Below are 15918 nucleotides of genomic sequence, written 5' to 3' on the forward strand. Positions count from 1 at the left end.
GGTTGGATGTGTGGTGGAAGGAATTACACTTCGTCTTATCATCCATCAAAGGAGTCAAGGAAGCCCAGCCCGCTTCAGGCTTTGGCCAATTACGTACAGCAGAGCTAGCAGAACCGGAGCTCCTTCAAAGGCTGGCAACTAGTCTGGTGTCCTTACAACTGTTCCACAAGGCTTCTTTGGAAATATGCAAATGAGCAAATGGCCGTCAATATCTAAGACCTCTAAAGACACACTGGCCCTGAGGTCTCCATACAGACTCACAACTACAAAGCCTCACTCCTCTGGCTGCCTCGGGGATGCTTCGGGCTGAGATCTCCCCAAAGTGACCTGTGATAGGCTTTCTACTTCTGAAGACTCTCTGAAAAGCAAAAGTGAAAACATACGGTCCAGAGGCTATCCTGGCTCCCAAGTTTGCAAAAGCGGCTGTGTAATCCCTCATCTACAGACATTAAGGCAAAACTGAGGTCCTCTCCAAGGATCAGTGGGAAGGAACAGTTGCCAGGGGATTATTTTCCATGGCAAGCGCCAATTTATACCTATAAAACAGTCTAGAAATATACTTGCAGAATAATTTGCAGCATACACACATGGGTGCATTTCCTCATCCTTTAGCTCTGTACTGTACTGAATGCATTTATAAATAAGTGAAAATTACAGAGTCAGGCAAAGTTGTCTGGATACCTGACAGGATATGAAAAGAACACTGCTCCTGTCGCCTTGACAGTTATTAGTTGATTCAATTCATGAGATGCTTGCGTTCTCTAAAAATAAGTCAAGTAACCATCATAAAAATGTCTTTGAACCATCATCACTCGGAGGTTGACAGGTATCAAACTGCACGTTTCTAATTCATTCCTAGGAAATAAAAGAGACTTTGAACGGGGTCTTAACGTGAAGAATCTCATTTCCATGTACTCTGTTGGGAAGGATACAGAGACAATTGAAAACACAGAGAAGACAGCTATGGGAATACACAATGTTGCAAAAATCAAACTTCTGAGAGCGCCTACTAGCTGCATAGAGTGGATAGAGGTCTCTATCAACTACCCCCACCTCCGCCCCCCAGAATCTAGGATGGGGTTGGTGCTCAATGGAATCTGCTTTTGAATGAATGGTGTGGTGCCGTCTCAAGGAATTGCACTGGGTGGCAATTTATTACGAGAGGCGGAGATGATTGTGAACTTGGTAAAGAGCAACCTGGCAGGAATTTGATGGCGGTGCAATTAGCACGGGGCCGCCTGCTTCTACGGCAGGGGAAGGCAAGAGGGCGAATGCCAGCGGAAAACACCCCAGCGCACTGGCAACCCCCGAGAGACATGAAGGGAGACGCTGTGACAGGTACCCCGTGTGCAGCCGGTCACCTCCAAGGGGCCCCCGCCCGGCCCTTACCTCCTCCCTCCTTTCTTCGGGACCCGACACCAGGTGGGGGCTCAGCTGAGGGTGGCTGCCGACGCTGCTGTCGTCACTGCCCTTGTCACACGTGGCTTGCGCCGACTCCTGGGAGGACGCGGGCCCCTCTGCCCTCTCTTCACTGTCCACTGAACTCAGGGACAGCGCGCTGAGACTACTGGGACACGTGGCGTTTCCTGCGCCCGGGCTCTGAGGGCTGGGGGGCTTGGGCGTGGTTGGCCTTTGGGGGGTGAGCGGCTGCTCCGGCTCGAAGGTAAACCGGCTGCCAGCTTGGCGTCCGCCCGGGTCCTCGGCGGCCGGACTCGCCGAGGCGCTGCCGGCGCCAGGACCCGCGCTCGCCGCCGCCCGGGAGCCTGCGGCTTCGAGGGGACACGCGGCCGCGTCCCCCGGGGGGCTCCCCGCCCCCGCCGGGCCACAGCCCGGGACGGCGTGCGCGCCTGCGCCTGCGCCTGCGCACCTCCTCCACTCGCGCTCGGCGCTGGTGGACACGCGGCGGGAGTAGGCGTCGTGCAGCCTGCTGTGCACCTGCAGCCTCTGGCTTGCCTCGCCCGGCGGGGGCGCCCCGCTCCGGGGGCTCTCTCTCCGCCAGGCCGCGTCCGCGGCGCTGCTCACAAACCTCAGGACTCTGTCGAAGTCCCTGGCCCGCAGCGGGCTCTTCCAGCGTTTCGTCCTCCTCTCGGCCCCACCGAACTTTTCCGAGTCGGCGGACGAACTGCTCAGCGTCCTCCGGGGCGCGGGCTTTTCGGGCGCCCCCTTGAGGTCCATGAGATTCGAGGTGGACTTCCGTTTGAAGGAGCTCTTCTTCAGAAAGTTCAAGTTGTCGGTGCTCTTGCTTTTCCGGTAGACGATGCTGTTGTTCTCAGAGTCTTTCACTAGAATCTCACACAGCGCGGGCTCCTGGGAGACGGGGGCCAGGGGCCCGACGTGGTTCTGGGACCCCTGATGCTTCTCGCCATCCAGGAAGCTGATGCGGCCCAGGCCGTAGGCGCGGCGGATGCTGCGGGACCGGTGGGTGCTCCTCTGGAAGGCGTCGTCGGCCTCCTCGGGGTCGGAGCAGTCCGACGCGCCCCCGGGAGCCGCCTTGGCGGCGGGGTCGCTCGCCGGCCCCGAGGAGGGGCACCTGCCGGTGTGCGTTCCGGCGGCAGCACCGTTCGGGATGGGTTTCCCCGGGTCGCGTTCCGGGGCGTCTTCCTTTGCCGCATCTGACCCCTCTCGGTTCTGAATTCCCTGAAGGACGGAGGACTTCAGTTTTTTAAAAGACCCCATTTTCCGGAAGGAGGCAAGGGCGTTCCAGGTGGAGGAATTTCCCATCAGGACCATGGAGCGGGGCCTCTCCGGGTTGGCGCTGGCCCTCTTCCTGCTCACGGAGAAGAGGCGGATGAGCCTGGCGGGGCTGAGTCTGGCCTCGGCGGCGCCTTCCGCATCCCCGCAGGGGTTGCTGCCGCAGCCTCCATTCTGACACGCTGGGTAGGTCACCATTTTGGGGTCTTTGGAATCAGAGACGGAACAGGGGATCGCGGCGAGTCGGCCATGGCCGTTCCGGGCTGTTGTCATGTTCTCGGGGCGGCGAGCCCGTGGCCACAGGGCAGCGGGGTTCAAACCCACATGCACATCCGTGTCCACAGGCCCCAGACGCAGACCTTCATCTCCGAGGCTGCTGCCAGCCGGGCTTTGGCACCTGCTGTGCACATCAGGCTCCTCAGTTGTGGCCACAGCCTGGAGTGGAAAACAAAGCCGGGATTTAGTCATTTGCCTCCCACGGAAGAACCTCTATGAACAGCGGCTTCTCATTTTGGCTAATAATTGCCGGGATAAAAGAAGCATGCCTCATGACAGGGTTGATCAGATCAAAACTGTCTTAAATTAGGGGCCCCCGGCTGGCTCCGTCGGTCAAGTGTCCAACTCTGGCTCAGGTCACGATCTCAGGATTGAGGAGTTCGAGTCCCGCATCGGCTCCCTGCTGGCAGCGTGGAGCCAGCTTGGGATTCTCTCTCCCTCTCTCTCTGCCCCTCCCCCACCTCTCAAAATAAATAAACGTTCTAAAAAATTTTTTAAAAACTTTTAAATTAAGTTAAAGTTTTACCTTTCCTAATTGATTTCACAATGAATTAAAAGGAAGAATGCAAACATACATTCCTTTAAAAAAAAAAAAGATAATTATGGGTTGTGCATTCAATGCAAAGGTAAATAAATCCTTGAATCCATTGAAACTTGTTTAAAACTTTTGAAAAACTGCTGGAATGCCAAGGCCAAGGCGTTATTCCACACTGGGCCTTCTCTTTATTTGAAATGGAAGAAATTCTTAATTATTAAATAAAAAAACCCACCAACAACTATTTCAAAACGTGTTACAGTAAAATACCAACCTATGTTAAATTTCACGCAGCTGACAGGCAGACTGGCTACAAGAACCAGTGTAAGGAGCTGTAGCAAAGACCAAGATGCTGTCAGCTGCCCACTTGTCTACAAAAATACCCAAAGTGCTACAGAGACACACAAGCAGAAGGGACAAGCTGAGGCTGCATGCATGAGGTCGGGCTTTGTAAAGGAAACAGCATTAGTGAAGGGCCTCTGTCAACAGGATTCGTAGTGGCTGCGGGATGGAGGGAGATAAGGATATTACTTAAATATTAGAAATTCAGACACAAAACTTCAAATTAAACCAACGTTGCACCTTCGTCTTTCTTTCCCCATGCCCTTAATTAAGGCCACCACACACCTGCAGTCCGTGCTGTCTCCCCCAAGCGAACATGTTGCTCTCCTTCCTCTCTGCCCATTAGGCCACGGCCTGCTCAGCCTTGGTGGGCCAGCTTAAATGTCACAGCCACCCCCTTCTCAATTAGTGATTAGCCAGTGAAGACGTGTAGGAAAGATTGCGATGTTCACCATAAAAGACCACCACTCGCTAAGCGTTTACTACATGTCAGGCCCCTGTGCTAAGGGCTTTTGAAACGACCTGCCACTGGGTACTCCTATTAACCTGTAAGATCAACAGGATAATTTCCATTTTATAGATAACCAAATGCACACTTGGGCAGGGGGTGCTGGGGGTTCCTGCAGCTGCCTCTTCCGAAGCCTATGCTCCTCTCCGCTACTTTAAACTAATGAAGAAAGAGAGGGGCAGTGCTGGGATAGGAACCCATATCTTGGTGTCTGACGCCAAGTTCAGTGCCTCGTGACATAACCCCAACTCAAGTCAAATCCCCGAAGTCCTTATGCCAGTCAAGGCCACTCTTCGGAAGGCAATATTAAAGGCAGAAGAAAAAAAGGAGCAGACATTTGCATAAAAACCTTAAGGTTAAGTCCCAATTTAGCTTAGTCCTCTCAAGTGCAGAAAAAAATGTGACCTCATGCAAAGAGGTCTCATCTGATTCTACTCTGTAAATTCTCTCATGGGCTCATTTTTACTTGCCCTTACATGGAGCTCCCTGAGGGATTCCCAGGGAGATTCCCAGTTCAAGGGCTGATTCCATCTGGGACCAGGGAGGCTACATAGGCTTATGTAGCCCGGAGCCTGTCTGATGTCCATTTACTCAATTCCATTACTCAGAAGCCTAATGGGACTACCACATGCCTCTGCAGTTTAATGTTCTAATGGAGAAATTAGGGATCCTGAAGAGCTGTGGGCTGCATTTGAATGAGCCATTCAAGAAGCAGAAACTTGAATCATCCTAGCGTTGAGGCTGGGTGTGAAATCTACAAACAATTGCAAAATGAGTCTCCCACTGAGTATCCCATCCACCCTCACCCATTCTGAGAGGGACAGGGGACTGTGGTTGTTTCGGCTTCTCACAATCTCAAAACGAAGCAGACAGTTTATGCTAACATCGAGTCCAGTCACAGGCACCGACTGATGGCATATTACACAATACTAATGGCCTTGTTGCGACTTGCACTGGATGCAGAGGAGCAGACATGCTCCTTCTCTTGTAATCTGGCTGGACGGAGACAACCTGAGGGCATTGTGAGACCTTTTATAACGAAGGATGAAAATGTGTCAGGCTGCCCCTGGAGTCTCCAGGGGTGCAGGCAGTGCTCGATTTTAATGTTGCGTCGGTTTGGGAATGTTCTAGGACAGGCATGGGGGCAGGCCCAGGTTTTAAGCTCAGTGCTGTCACATGAATCTTGAGTACCGTCATCTGAGTAATCTGTGCTTCAGTGCCATCTATCCAAGGGCAGGTGCCAACATTTATGTCTACAGTAGACCAACCAACCAATTAATTCATGAACCTCTGCTGGGTACAAGGATATGTGTAGGCCCCACGATAAACTCAAAACAGTGACAAGGTGATAACCCGTTCTAGGTGGGAACTTGGCATGAGCAAAGGAAGATCCAAGAACCTAAATTCTGACTGAGAGGCAATAAACTCGGGTGACCAGTTGGCCCAGTTGGCCCAGGGGTAAGGTGTTTTCCAGGACATGGGACTCTCGGGGCTGAAACCGGAGAAGTTCTTGGCAGACTGGGATGTCTGGTCACCCTATTGTTCTATTAAGTAGAACAATATAATTGGAAGGATGGCTCAGTGTCATGAAGCAGTAGAAATTAAGGCGAAAACAGGTTTAGAGAAAACCACATCCCTTTAGGTCTAACACTTTGAGACTGTCTACAGGTGTCATCATCTTTGGGAATCCCTTCCTGATGCTCCTAAAATTAATGCCCCCTTACTCTGTGGGTTATGGGCATCTCACCAAATTGCTTTACCAAGACATATTTATAATGATAGGTTTTTATGGCTGCCTTCAGAACAAGACTTCTATGAACTCTTTGAGAATAAGAACGGTGTGCCACATATGTAAATTATTTAAGTTTATCTTGATGTAATATAGTTATCTATTATCCTGCCTTGTCAATGTCTATGCCAACGTAACAATTCGCCATATCCCCACATATCTTTCCAATGTGAAGATGTTTAAATTTTTACAACACTACAAAGTCTAAGTATTTACTTAAACCTTAAGTTACAGATCTAGTAAAATATACACAATGCCGAGTTTTTGATTGGGGCAACATGCTTTTTAAAAGACCAGTGACTTACTATTTCGTTCATGCAGCTGAACAATGTGATTGTTGTGTGCTGCTTGGAATGAAACTGAAAATCACGGAAAAAGGCTTTTCCTGGAATTTCCGAGAAACATACCAAGTAGCATTATTTAGAACTAATACTTTGACCTCTATTAACTAACAAGGGTTGTGATTCAATCACTGGTTTTGTAGTAAGTCTTGCAAATTGTGGGAGCTCTGCCAGAGAGATTTATGAACAGAATACAAGAAGAATTTTAGATGGGAATATTGTGAAATCCATTGTCTACAAGCTGGATTCTGGGGTGTATGAACTTTAGAATAGAACATTTCCTTTCACTCATAATGAGAATTCTCTGAAAACAACTATGACCAATAATTTTTAAATATGAATTTAGAATACTTGCATTTGAAACCCAGAACTATATACCAGGTTGAACAATTTGTAATGTGTTCATGTAAATTACAGAAAACGTGCCACCGGAGGAAAATATATTGAAATCTGAAAGTCTAAAACTTTCGATCACAGCGCAGTAGAAGATTCCCTTTGGGAACATCTAACACCTAGCTGTAAAGATTAGGACCCTGGGACCCAGTGGTTCTGAGACACATACTCCTCGTCAGGCCACTACGGGTGGAAAGCACAGTGGAGCGGGAATCAGAGGGACCAGGTTCGGACCCAGCACTGCCTCATGGTGGCCTTGCCTGGGCCCACACTGCCCATACCTGGGGGTGATCCTACAGCACTTCCTTTCCCTCCAGATCTTCCTTGGTCACCAAGTTTAGAGATTCTAGTCCAGTCTCAACAATCCATGCTCAGTGTGGCTGCCGCAGCCTTACCTCCAGCCTTTTTAGGCCGGTGCCTTCCACTTGGACACCTGCATTAGCCTCCTGAAAAATCTCCTGCCTTCGCATCTGACTCACCTCCAAGCTGGCCGGCGTCCTTCCCAAAACACTGCAAACGGAGTCCTGCCACTTCATCTAGTATCCCCAGCTGCCACCTCTGAACCTTGAGAAGATGTCAGATCTCAGCCGAGCACACGATCCCTTTCACTCTAGCCATGCTGAATTATTTACAGTGAGGCTTTCTCATGCTGCTGTGCTTTGGGTTATTTCCTTGTTTGCTCTGATTTTCTCCAGCCATTTCTGTCTCATTGTATTACACGGAAGCACAATTCCCAGGCTCCTCTGACAAAGGGCTTCTGGCCAAGTTGGCCAAGGGTGGGGATGATGTGTGTGGGGGGAAGGTAGACACCAGGGTATTTCTCTCTGCATGGGCTACAGCAGGGGCATTTCCAGCAGCCGCTGGTCTCCTCTTTTGCTCCAACTTCTGCTGGCCAGCTCCTCCCTCCTAGGTCCCAGCTCCCACCAGGGGGCACCAGTGCCCCGCTCAAGTAGAGCCACCTCCCCCCTGATCGCCCCAGCCTCTGGGTCAGTAGCATTTTCCTGCCATTATTGTTCACCTGAGTTCCTTTCTCCTCTTTTGTTTCTCGGCTGTGTAAGAATAATCCTATTTTAGATTCTCTGTGTGTGAAACACCTAGAGATGTTTCTCTTTTCCTGACTGATTAATATGTGCTCTGCCTAATTAACTTTCATTAATTCAAATTGACCTTTCCCTCGAGAAACGCTCTTCCTCCTGTCCAATTCAGATGCCATTTCTCTGTGGTCTATTTAAAAAAAAAAAGAATCTTTTTTTAACGTTTATTTATTACTGAGAGACATAGGGAGACAGAGCATGAGCATGGGAGGGGCAGAGAGAGAGGGAGACACAGAATCCGAAGCAGGCTCCAGGCTCTGAGCTGTCAGCACAGAACTGGACGTGGGGCTCGAACTCACAAACCGCTAGATCATGACCTCAGTCGAAGTCGGAGACTTAACTGACTGAGCCACCCCGGTGCCCCTCTGTGGTCTGTTTTATACACTGGCCCTTCTCAGCATTTACCATACTGCTCTGTAATTCTGGTTTCTCAGTCTCCCTTCTCTGCTAAACCCTAAAAAGGTTGAAAAGTCAGAAACGAGGTCTTATTTAACTCTGTGTTCTCAGCATTCAGTGGGTTATTGAATACCTTAGGTGTGTTAACATAACATGCGGGGCCGGGTAGCTCTTAGCCATGAGGGCTGTCCTCTGCACTGCAGAATGTTAGCAGCCTCCCCGGCCAGCGCCTTAAAATGATGCCATTAGGAAAAAGAACTATGAGAAAGTTCTGAACACCATAGAAGTGCTATTAATTAGCTTCAGAATGGTGTCTCTGAAACTGTTGGAATTTATCAGTTTCAATCACAACACAGAGTGTTCTGTATACTGTGAGGGTACTGATAAGCCAATTTTTAAAATACTAATACTGTTAGCAGCTAGTTTCCTGTGGTAGAAAGCTCAACTTAATGTTTATCTTCCATTATCTTAATAGTTACATCTAACTTTGTGGATGTTTTTTATACATTCAGTGAAAAGGAAAATTTAATACACTGTATACAGTAAATACTGACATGTTAATAGTTACCCAACTGATCACTTTTTAACTATCAATACAGGTACTTCATTTCAGTAGGTAATCAAATTTATCCAGAGTTTACTCATTTGAACGCTCACATTACACAAAATATACATCTGAATTAGTAGGACAATTAAGAATTTTATAAACATTTCATAACACACTTAAAATGTTTTCTAATGTTGGGGCTCCTGGGTGGCCCAGTCGGTCATCTGACTTCAGCTCAGGTCATGATTTCACGGTTTGTGAGTTCGAGCCCTGCATCGGGCTCTAGGCTCAGAGCCTGGAGCCTGCTTTGGATTCTGTATCTCCTTCTCTCTCTGCCCCTCCACTGCTTGTGCTCTGTCTCTTTCTCTCTCAAAAATAAATAAACATTAAAAAAAAGATCAGATGCTTTGGGGCACCTGGGTGGCTCAGTCGGTTGAGCGTCCAACTTTGGCTCAGGTCATGATCTCATAGTTCGTGAGTTCGAGCCCCATGTCGGGCTCTGTGCTGACAGCTCAGAGCCTGGAGCCTGCTTCAGATTCTGTGTCTCCCTCTCTCTCTGCTCCTCCCCTGCTCACACGCTCTCTCTCAAAAATAAATAAAGATTTTAAAAAATTTAAAAAAATGTTTTCTAATACTAATGTTGAAATGTATATACTGATAACATATACTTCCATCTATCTGTCTCAATACTAATCAGCAAAATTTGAATTAAAAAATGTTCAAAGAGGGTCCAAAGGAACTGTGATTATTAGGAAAGTGACTTTCTTCTGTAAAATTATACTTTCTTTTTTAAGTATAAAAGATTCATTCCATAAAGTATGTCTTGGAAATATGTGATACAACCCATACTCTAACACTTTCCCTACTCTTAGTTCAATGAAACTATTTTAATTTATTAAATGTAAAACAAAAGTGAGTTGGCATATATATTAAGCTGGTGCAGGCCTTTATAAATCTCTTTATCCAGGGAATTAAAGTTAAATGCATTCATACTTGGGTAGAGAATAAGAGGCTCTATTTCGCAGCATATATTATCATATTAGCCTAAATCGGGTCTAGCTATACTGTAATCTGAGTACCCGAATCATGAACTTCGATCATGTCAACCAAGATGGCTATGAAAAAAGACACAGGCATGTAGCGAAGACCTTCTGATAAATATTAATTTCTAAATATTTGACGATAAATGCTTTACTTTATTGCCATTACGTGGAACTGTATTTCCAGTAAGTGACAGCTTGGGGATTGCCAAAAAGAAAGCCCCCTGGTAGTAAGTCTTTCTCAGATGCTGAACTTGCCCATTTTATTCTCCGTCTTTCTCTTCCTGCCAGGTCTCTTCCTTCTATTATTCACTCCACTATCTTTCCCAGAACCTCGCTGAAACCAAGCCTCTGAGCAGAAGCTGGAAATTCTAGCACCCCGCATTAGATGAACAGGCTCTACTCTAACGGTAGAATAGGCAATGTGTTTCCCTAGACTCTGCCCCCCAAACCATACTTAACTAATAATAGTTAATAGTTAACATGATTTACAACATTTCCATAGCAAAATATATCTAAGACTCAACTGTGGGTTGTAGTTCCAGGGAGGAATCTGCTTCCCACCCCCAAACCCTCACAGTCCTTAATATAAGATACTCTCCCTCTCTTCAACCTCTCACGTCCCCTCGGACATCTCAACCCCCGTGTGTACATGACTGTCAAAGGAAGAATGTCCCTCACCCGTGGATCTGGTATCCTTAGAGTCTCTTCTGTTGAAGAATTGGGGGAGGATGCCTCAAAAAAGCCAGAGCTCTGGCTTCGTTTAAATATCCAATCACTGAAGTGTTTAAAAATGGGAAGTGTACTCGAAAAGGGAACTCTGGATGAGACTGAACCACTGTGTCTATGGGAAAGGTGTCAATTCCATACAAGCCGTGTGATTGTCTTGGCTTGTCTTTATCTGGGTTACTAGGCTAAACCACATTCCTGTGGGTGAGACGGGGCTTCCCAGTGGGGATAGGTGCTTGCTCTGTCAGTCCCGTGGGGCGGAAGGGGTGGAGAAAATGAGGGTTTGCCAAGGCGGGCCTTAGACCAAAGAGAGGAAAACCTTCCTTTGATCTCTGAAACTGGGGGTCAGGCAGGGATAGCAAGACACGCTAGAGTGGGTCTGGATGTGGGGGACAGCTGACGCAAGCTTCCCTTCACTCCAGCACCCAGCAGGGTCCCAGCCTCCGAGCCTCTCCTTCCCCTCCCTCCGCTCCCACGTTAAACCTCAGAGCTGAAAGGCCCCGGAACACTTCAGGAGAGTCACTGCCAAATTAAAGGTCTGAAGATGGCTTGTCTTGACTCCCTGTACTTCGTCCCCTGTCTGCCATCGGCAGTAACCACCAGAGTTCATGGTTAGGACTACCTAATGCGTGTAGCCAATGCCAAAACTGATGTCACCACAGAAACTGTATCTCCCTTGCACTTCCTGTTCAGAGCAGAGCAAGTTTTCCAGATGGATGGCCCTCATCTTGAAGGCACTTTGAAGCTCACTGGAGCAAAAACAATGTTTCTACTTGCTAGAGGCGGGTTTGCAGAATCTGGGGCCACGCGTCATCAGACTCACAGTCCAAAACACTGGGTGCGGGCTGCAGAGACCCCTTCCAAGGACCAATGCAGCGTGTAAACAGTGCTGGGTAAGATACACTCAATAACTTTATGAGAGTGCATATTTGTGGGGCGCCTGGGGGGCTCAGTCGGTTCAGCATCCGGCTTCGGCTCAGGTCATGATCTCGTGTTCGTGGGTTCGAGGCCCACGTGGGGCTCTGTGCTGACAGCTCGGAGCCTGGAGCCAGCTTCGGATGATGCATCTCCCACCCTCTCTGCCCCTCCCCGACTTGCACACACACGCCCATGCTCTCTCTCTCAAAAATAAACATTCAAAAAAAAAAAATTTAAGGAGTGTATATTTGCATTGTATTTTCCCTGAATTTTTTTTTTTTCTGCTCAAGGTTTTTGTTTTTGTGTTTTGCATAAAATGAGTCTCTAAGCATAGAACCACAGTTTATAACACCGCACGTGGGGGAAATCAGATCAACTTTCAACTCTGTTTCTACCCAGCAGCCAAACAAGTTTTAACTTGGGGGTCGTCACAGCAGCCCATTGTGCCATCACTGAGGACAGAGGTCCAGAAAACACTTTTTCCCTGCTCTGTTCAGCCAGGTATCCCATAGTCTCCTATTGTTTTCCATATTGACGCAGTTGCTAAAATGCCTTATATTGTCTAATTTAAATTGTCTTCTAATTGAACTGACGTTTGGATATTGTCCCTGTAAGCCCTTCACGCCTCCTGGCGGACATCCTCCTCCGGGAGACATGCTGGGCAGCAACGTGGATGACGCCACCGAGGAACAAAGCCAGTGTAGCGGACAACTGTTCCTGAACACAGGCCCCCTACGTCACACCTCTGCCCGTGGGACGGCACAGCCCAGGCCGGGCAGGAGCTGGTCTGTGGCCACTTTGTTCGAGGAAGAGGCTATTCTGGTGAGTCCATCCTTGGGAGACATCATTCATACCGCCGGGGCATGAAGAAGTGATGCTGGGGACTTCAGACATTGTTCTGGAACATAAAGAAAACTTCTTGCTGCTGCTGACGAAACCATATTCTCACACTCTCCCGTGGCTTGGAAATGCAAACGGGCCTCAACTGCAAGGAAAACCTCACAGAGGGACAGAGGAGCAGAACCCTGGCAAGGAAGGTTCATGGTGGTAAACAACAAAAACCAAAAACCAAAAACCACAGCATGTTTCTCAGGCTTTCACTGTTGGTGCCAATTTCTCTGCAGATATTTGTCCTCCAAAAAGGGGCTCACGGGCAACTCAGAGGGCTCCCCAGTGGCTTCTTTGGAGTTTGCCATTCTTTGTACACACCAAGATTTGTGGCCAGAAGCTTCCGTGGGATCGCATAACCTGCTGTCTCATCACTTGGTTTCCTTGTTCAGGGCACGGTTCTGGGTGCTCGCTGAGATCCATCCTGTGGATACAGCCTGTCACGGTGGCTGTCCTTACCATCGACCCTCCCCACTAATGCACTACATACAAGGAGGCAGTGAATGTAAGACACAAACCATGCTTTATCCCTTAGAATCTCCACCCCTCCGCACACCCGCCCCGGAAGCATTTTCCTTTCCTTCCATTTTCACTTCTGACTTTCTTTCCAGTCAGGTCTGTTGTGTCAACCTGTGGGGCCTCACAGCCCGTCAAATCCACCCAAGCCTCCAACAGTGGGCCTGTGGGGAGACGTGGCCGTGACCGTGGCCGTGCCATTCTTCCTCAGCTTCATTCACCCGACGTGACGTTCTGGCTCTCGCTAGCCAGAGGCTTCTGGGGGCCTAACGTGACAGGAGCACGTATCAGACTCGGGAATACTCTGGCACCACATGCTACTGACACGGTTTCTCCGACACAGGGCTTAATAACGTTCTAAACATATCAGATGCAGGCGCCTGGGTGGCTCAGTCAGGTAAGCGTCTGAGTCTTGATCTCAGCTCAGTTCATGCTCTCACGGTTCGTGGGATTGAGCCCCATGTCGGGCTCCATGATGACAGCACGGAGCCTGCATGGGATTCTCTCTCTCCCTCTCTCTCTGCCCCTCTCCCCCCACCCCTTTCTCAAAGTAAAATAACTTCAAAAATATATGCGTCAGAGGCTTGGCAGAGCCTAAAATGGAATGAATACTATGTTCTGTCTTTTGTGGAAAGTTTAAAACCACTTTACGTGCTAAAACCAAAATAAAACAAAACAAAAAAACTAAAGAACAAGAAAGACTTAAGTATCTGGAACCTAAGAAAGGCAAAGTGGAGTAGCGTACGAGGTGAAACCCGGTTACTCTCCTGAGTCCAGGCAGTTGGGAAAGGAAACAGATTTGCCTTCTGGGAGCACCTGGAAAGAGCCAGGGCTGAGCAGACAAGACCCAGAGAGTGTCCCTCTCAGTAAGCCCACCCCTCAAACAGTCACAGCTGAAGGCAGGTTAGGTGAGAAGGGGCACCGTGAGGAGGCTCGGAATTCCTGGGCACGGGTTCTTTGCCCTTTCGCTCCCTTTGGGAACCCAGGCCATCTGCCGCCCATCCCGACCTCAGGTTTCCCAATGTGATGCTAACATTTCATTGGGAGTATTTCACAGGGTTGTTATGAGAAGCAAATTCACTGTGAGCGGAACATTCTCGTGGAAATATTAACCGTGCTTACGACACCTTTCTTTTGCAAAGCGCACATTGTAATGTTATCGGTTAGTACAAAAAAACATGACTAGGAAATGAAATTCCAGCTCAAAACTTCTAGATCTAAAAGAAGTGAAATACTCTGATGTGAATTCAATGGACTTAAGCCTATTATACACACATCTGGACTTAGGCAAAAGTAAGAGAGCTCACGCGGTCCACGCGGGTGCAGAAGAGGTGCCCACGTGCGTAGGTCAGTGCTTTGGGACTCACCAATGGAAGCACGTCCCGCTCCCTACAGCCATCCTGCCAATGCAAAGGTCAGTGTCAGATGGGTGTGTAAGGACCAGCCATGGAGTACCTAAACGAGGGTAATTCCCAAAGGACGGATCTGGAGCCAAATATATATTAAATTCCATTATTTCCTCGTGACGTCAGCTCTAACTTTTCTTCACACACATGCATGATCTATACCTTAGGACTCTTCCCTACCCTGACGTGGAGGTATGAATGATAGAAGTCTCCAAATTTTGACAAGTAGGATTCTAAACGTCAAGTTAGAAGTCAGCCGTTCAGAATTTAAAACACATTTTCCTCTAAGATTTGTCTATTATCTGCCCGATCCCCTTAATTTGTAATGTAAACCGTTTCCAATAGTAACGGGACTGCTATATTAATAACTGAAATTATGAGTACATTCAACTTCATTAATGGGAGCAATTAATAAAAAGGATGAATCTGATTTCTTTGGCTTAGGGTCATATGGTAGGAGTGGAAAAAGCATAAAGAAGAGCTTTGCACCCTCCTTCCTATACAAGAAAGACCCTGGTGATATTTGGAAGGAGGAGCGTTTGTCTTCGGAATTCTCTGACCTTCCTCTCTTTACACCCATCCTCTGTGAGCTGCTCCCACCCCCCACCCTTGACATGTTCCATTACGTAAGAGGTTCCTTCTGCCTCTTGACCACCTTCCTCTGATTTCTCAGTCCAGAAATGTCCTCGATGTTACGGAGACGGGGCAAAGCCAGGCAGGCCAGTGCGCGGAGATAAAACCTGCCGTCGCGTCCTTGGCCGTAACTCACTACTGCGCTAAGGTCGGGCCTGCCCTGGAGTCGGCAACCCTACCCTAGCCTGCCAGCCACATCTCGTACCCGTGGCATCTCGACATCCCAAGCCTGTCCCGTTTGGCTGCTGTTTCCCCGGTGGCGGTGATGTCAGAGCTCGGGGCTCCGCAGTGGTCCAGCCAGGCGGTGACCTCTAAGGAAGAAGGTCTGCGAGTCTAAGTGTGCCTGGCCACAAAACAAAGCCTGCCCTTTCATTCTGTCAGGATCTGCCAAGGTAGCTATGCAAGTGCGTGCTTCAGTGTGGCCAACAGAACCGTATTCGATTTCATTTCAAAACAACCGTGCTTCGCGTCTCCCCTGCCAAAAAACCACCTGCCAGAAGTCTGCCGGCTCGTGTCTTCTCTAATTATAATTTCAGAACTGTAACGATACAGCAATCGACTTTAGAGGCCCAATAGGTCTCACCTGGACCAACTGTTCTGATGCAAGAGTTGGGGGGCGTGGCAAGTCAGGGACCACGTAAGTGGCACGGGGCCACGTGCAGGTAAGAACACCAGCAAAGTCTGTCATCCCTGGAGTGTAAATTAGAGAGAAACACGGACGGCCTCAATGGAAATGAAGTTCCTGTGGGCTGTTTCAAAACTTTGTCTCTTAACAAGAAAGAACCTCTTGTGAGGCATCATTCATTCATTCATTCATTAAGTGCTTCCTTGGTTCGTCCCGGCTGGCTGGTGTTGGGGGAGACACAGGGGTAGAGG

General features: G+C 48.5%; 1 protein-coding gene across 3 annotated transcripts in view; it reads right to left on the reverse strand.

The window, feature by feature from the left end:
- The window catches only part of SPATA13 (spermatogenesis associated 13), a 340610-nt gene that overhangs the window by 78666 nt on the left and 246026 nt on the right, over positions 1–15918 (reverse strand). For all 3 annotated transcript variants that reach the window (XM_045455583.1, XM_045455665.1, XM_045455725.1), the window contains one exon: positions 1390–3126. In XM_045455583.1, coding sequence (XP_045311539.1) covers positions 1390–3126 — 1737 coding nt within the window. The remainder of the gene's footprint in view (positions 1–1389; positions 3127–15918) is intronic.

The sequence above is a fragment of the Leopardus geoffroyi genome, chromosome A1 (assembly GCF_018350155.1).
Source record: "Leopardus geoffroyi isolate Oge1 chromosome A1, O.geoffroyi_Oge1_pat1.0, whole genome shotgun sequence".
NCBI lineage: Eukaryota > Metazoa > Chordata > Mammalia > Carnivora > Felidae > Leopardus > Leopardus geoffroyi.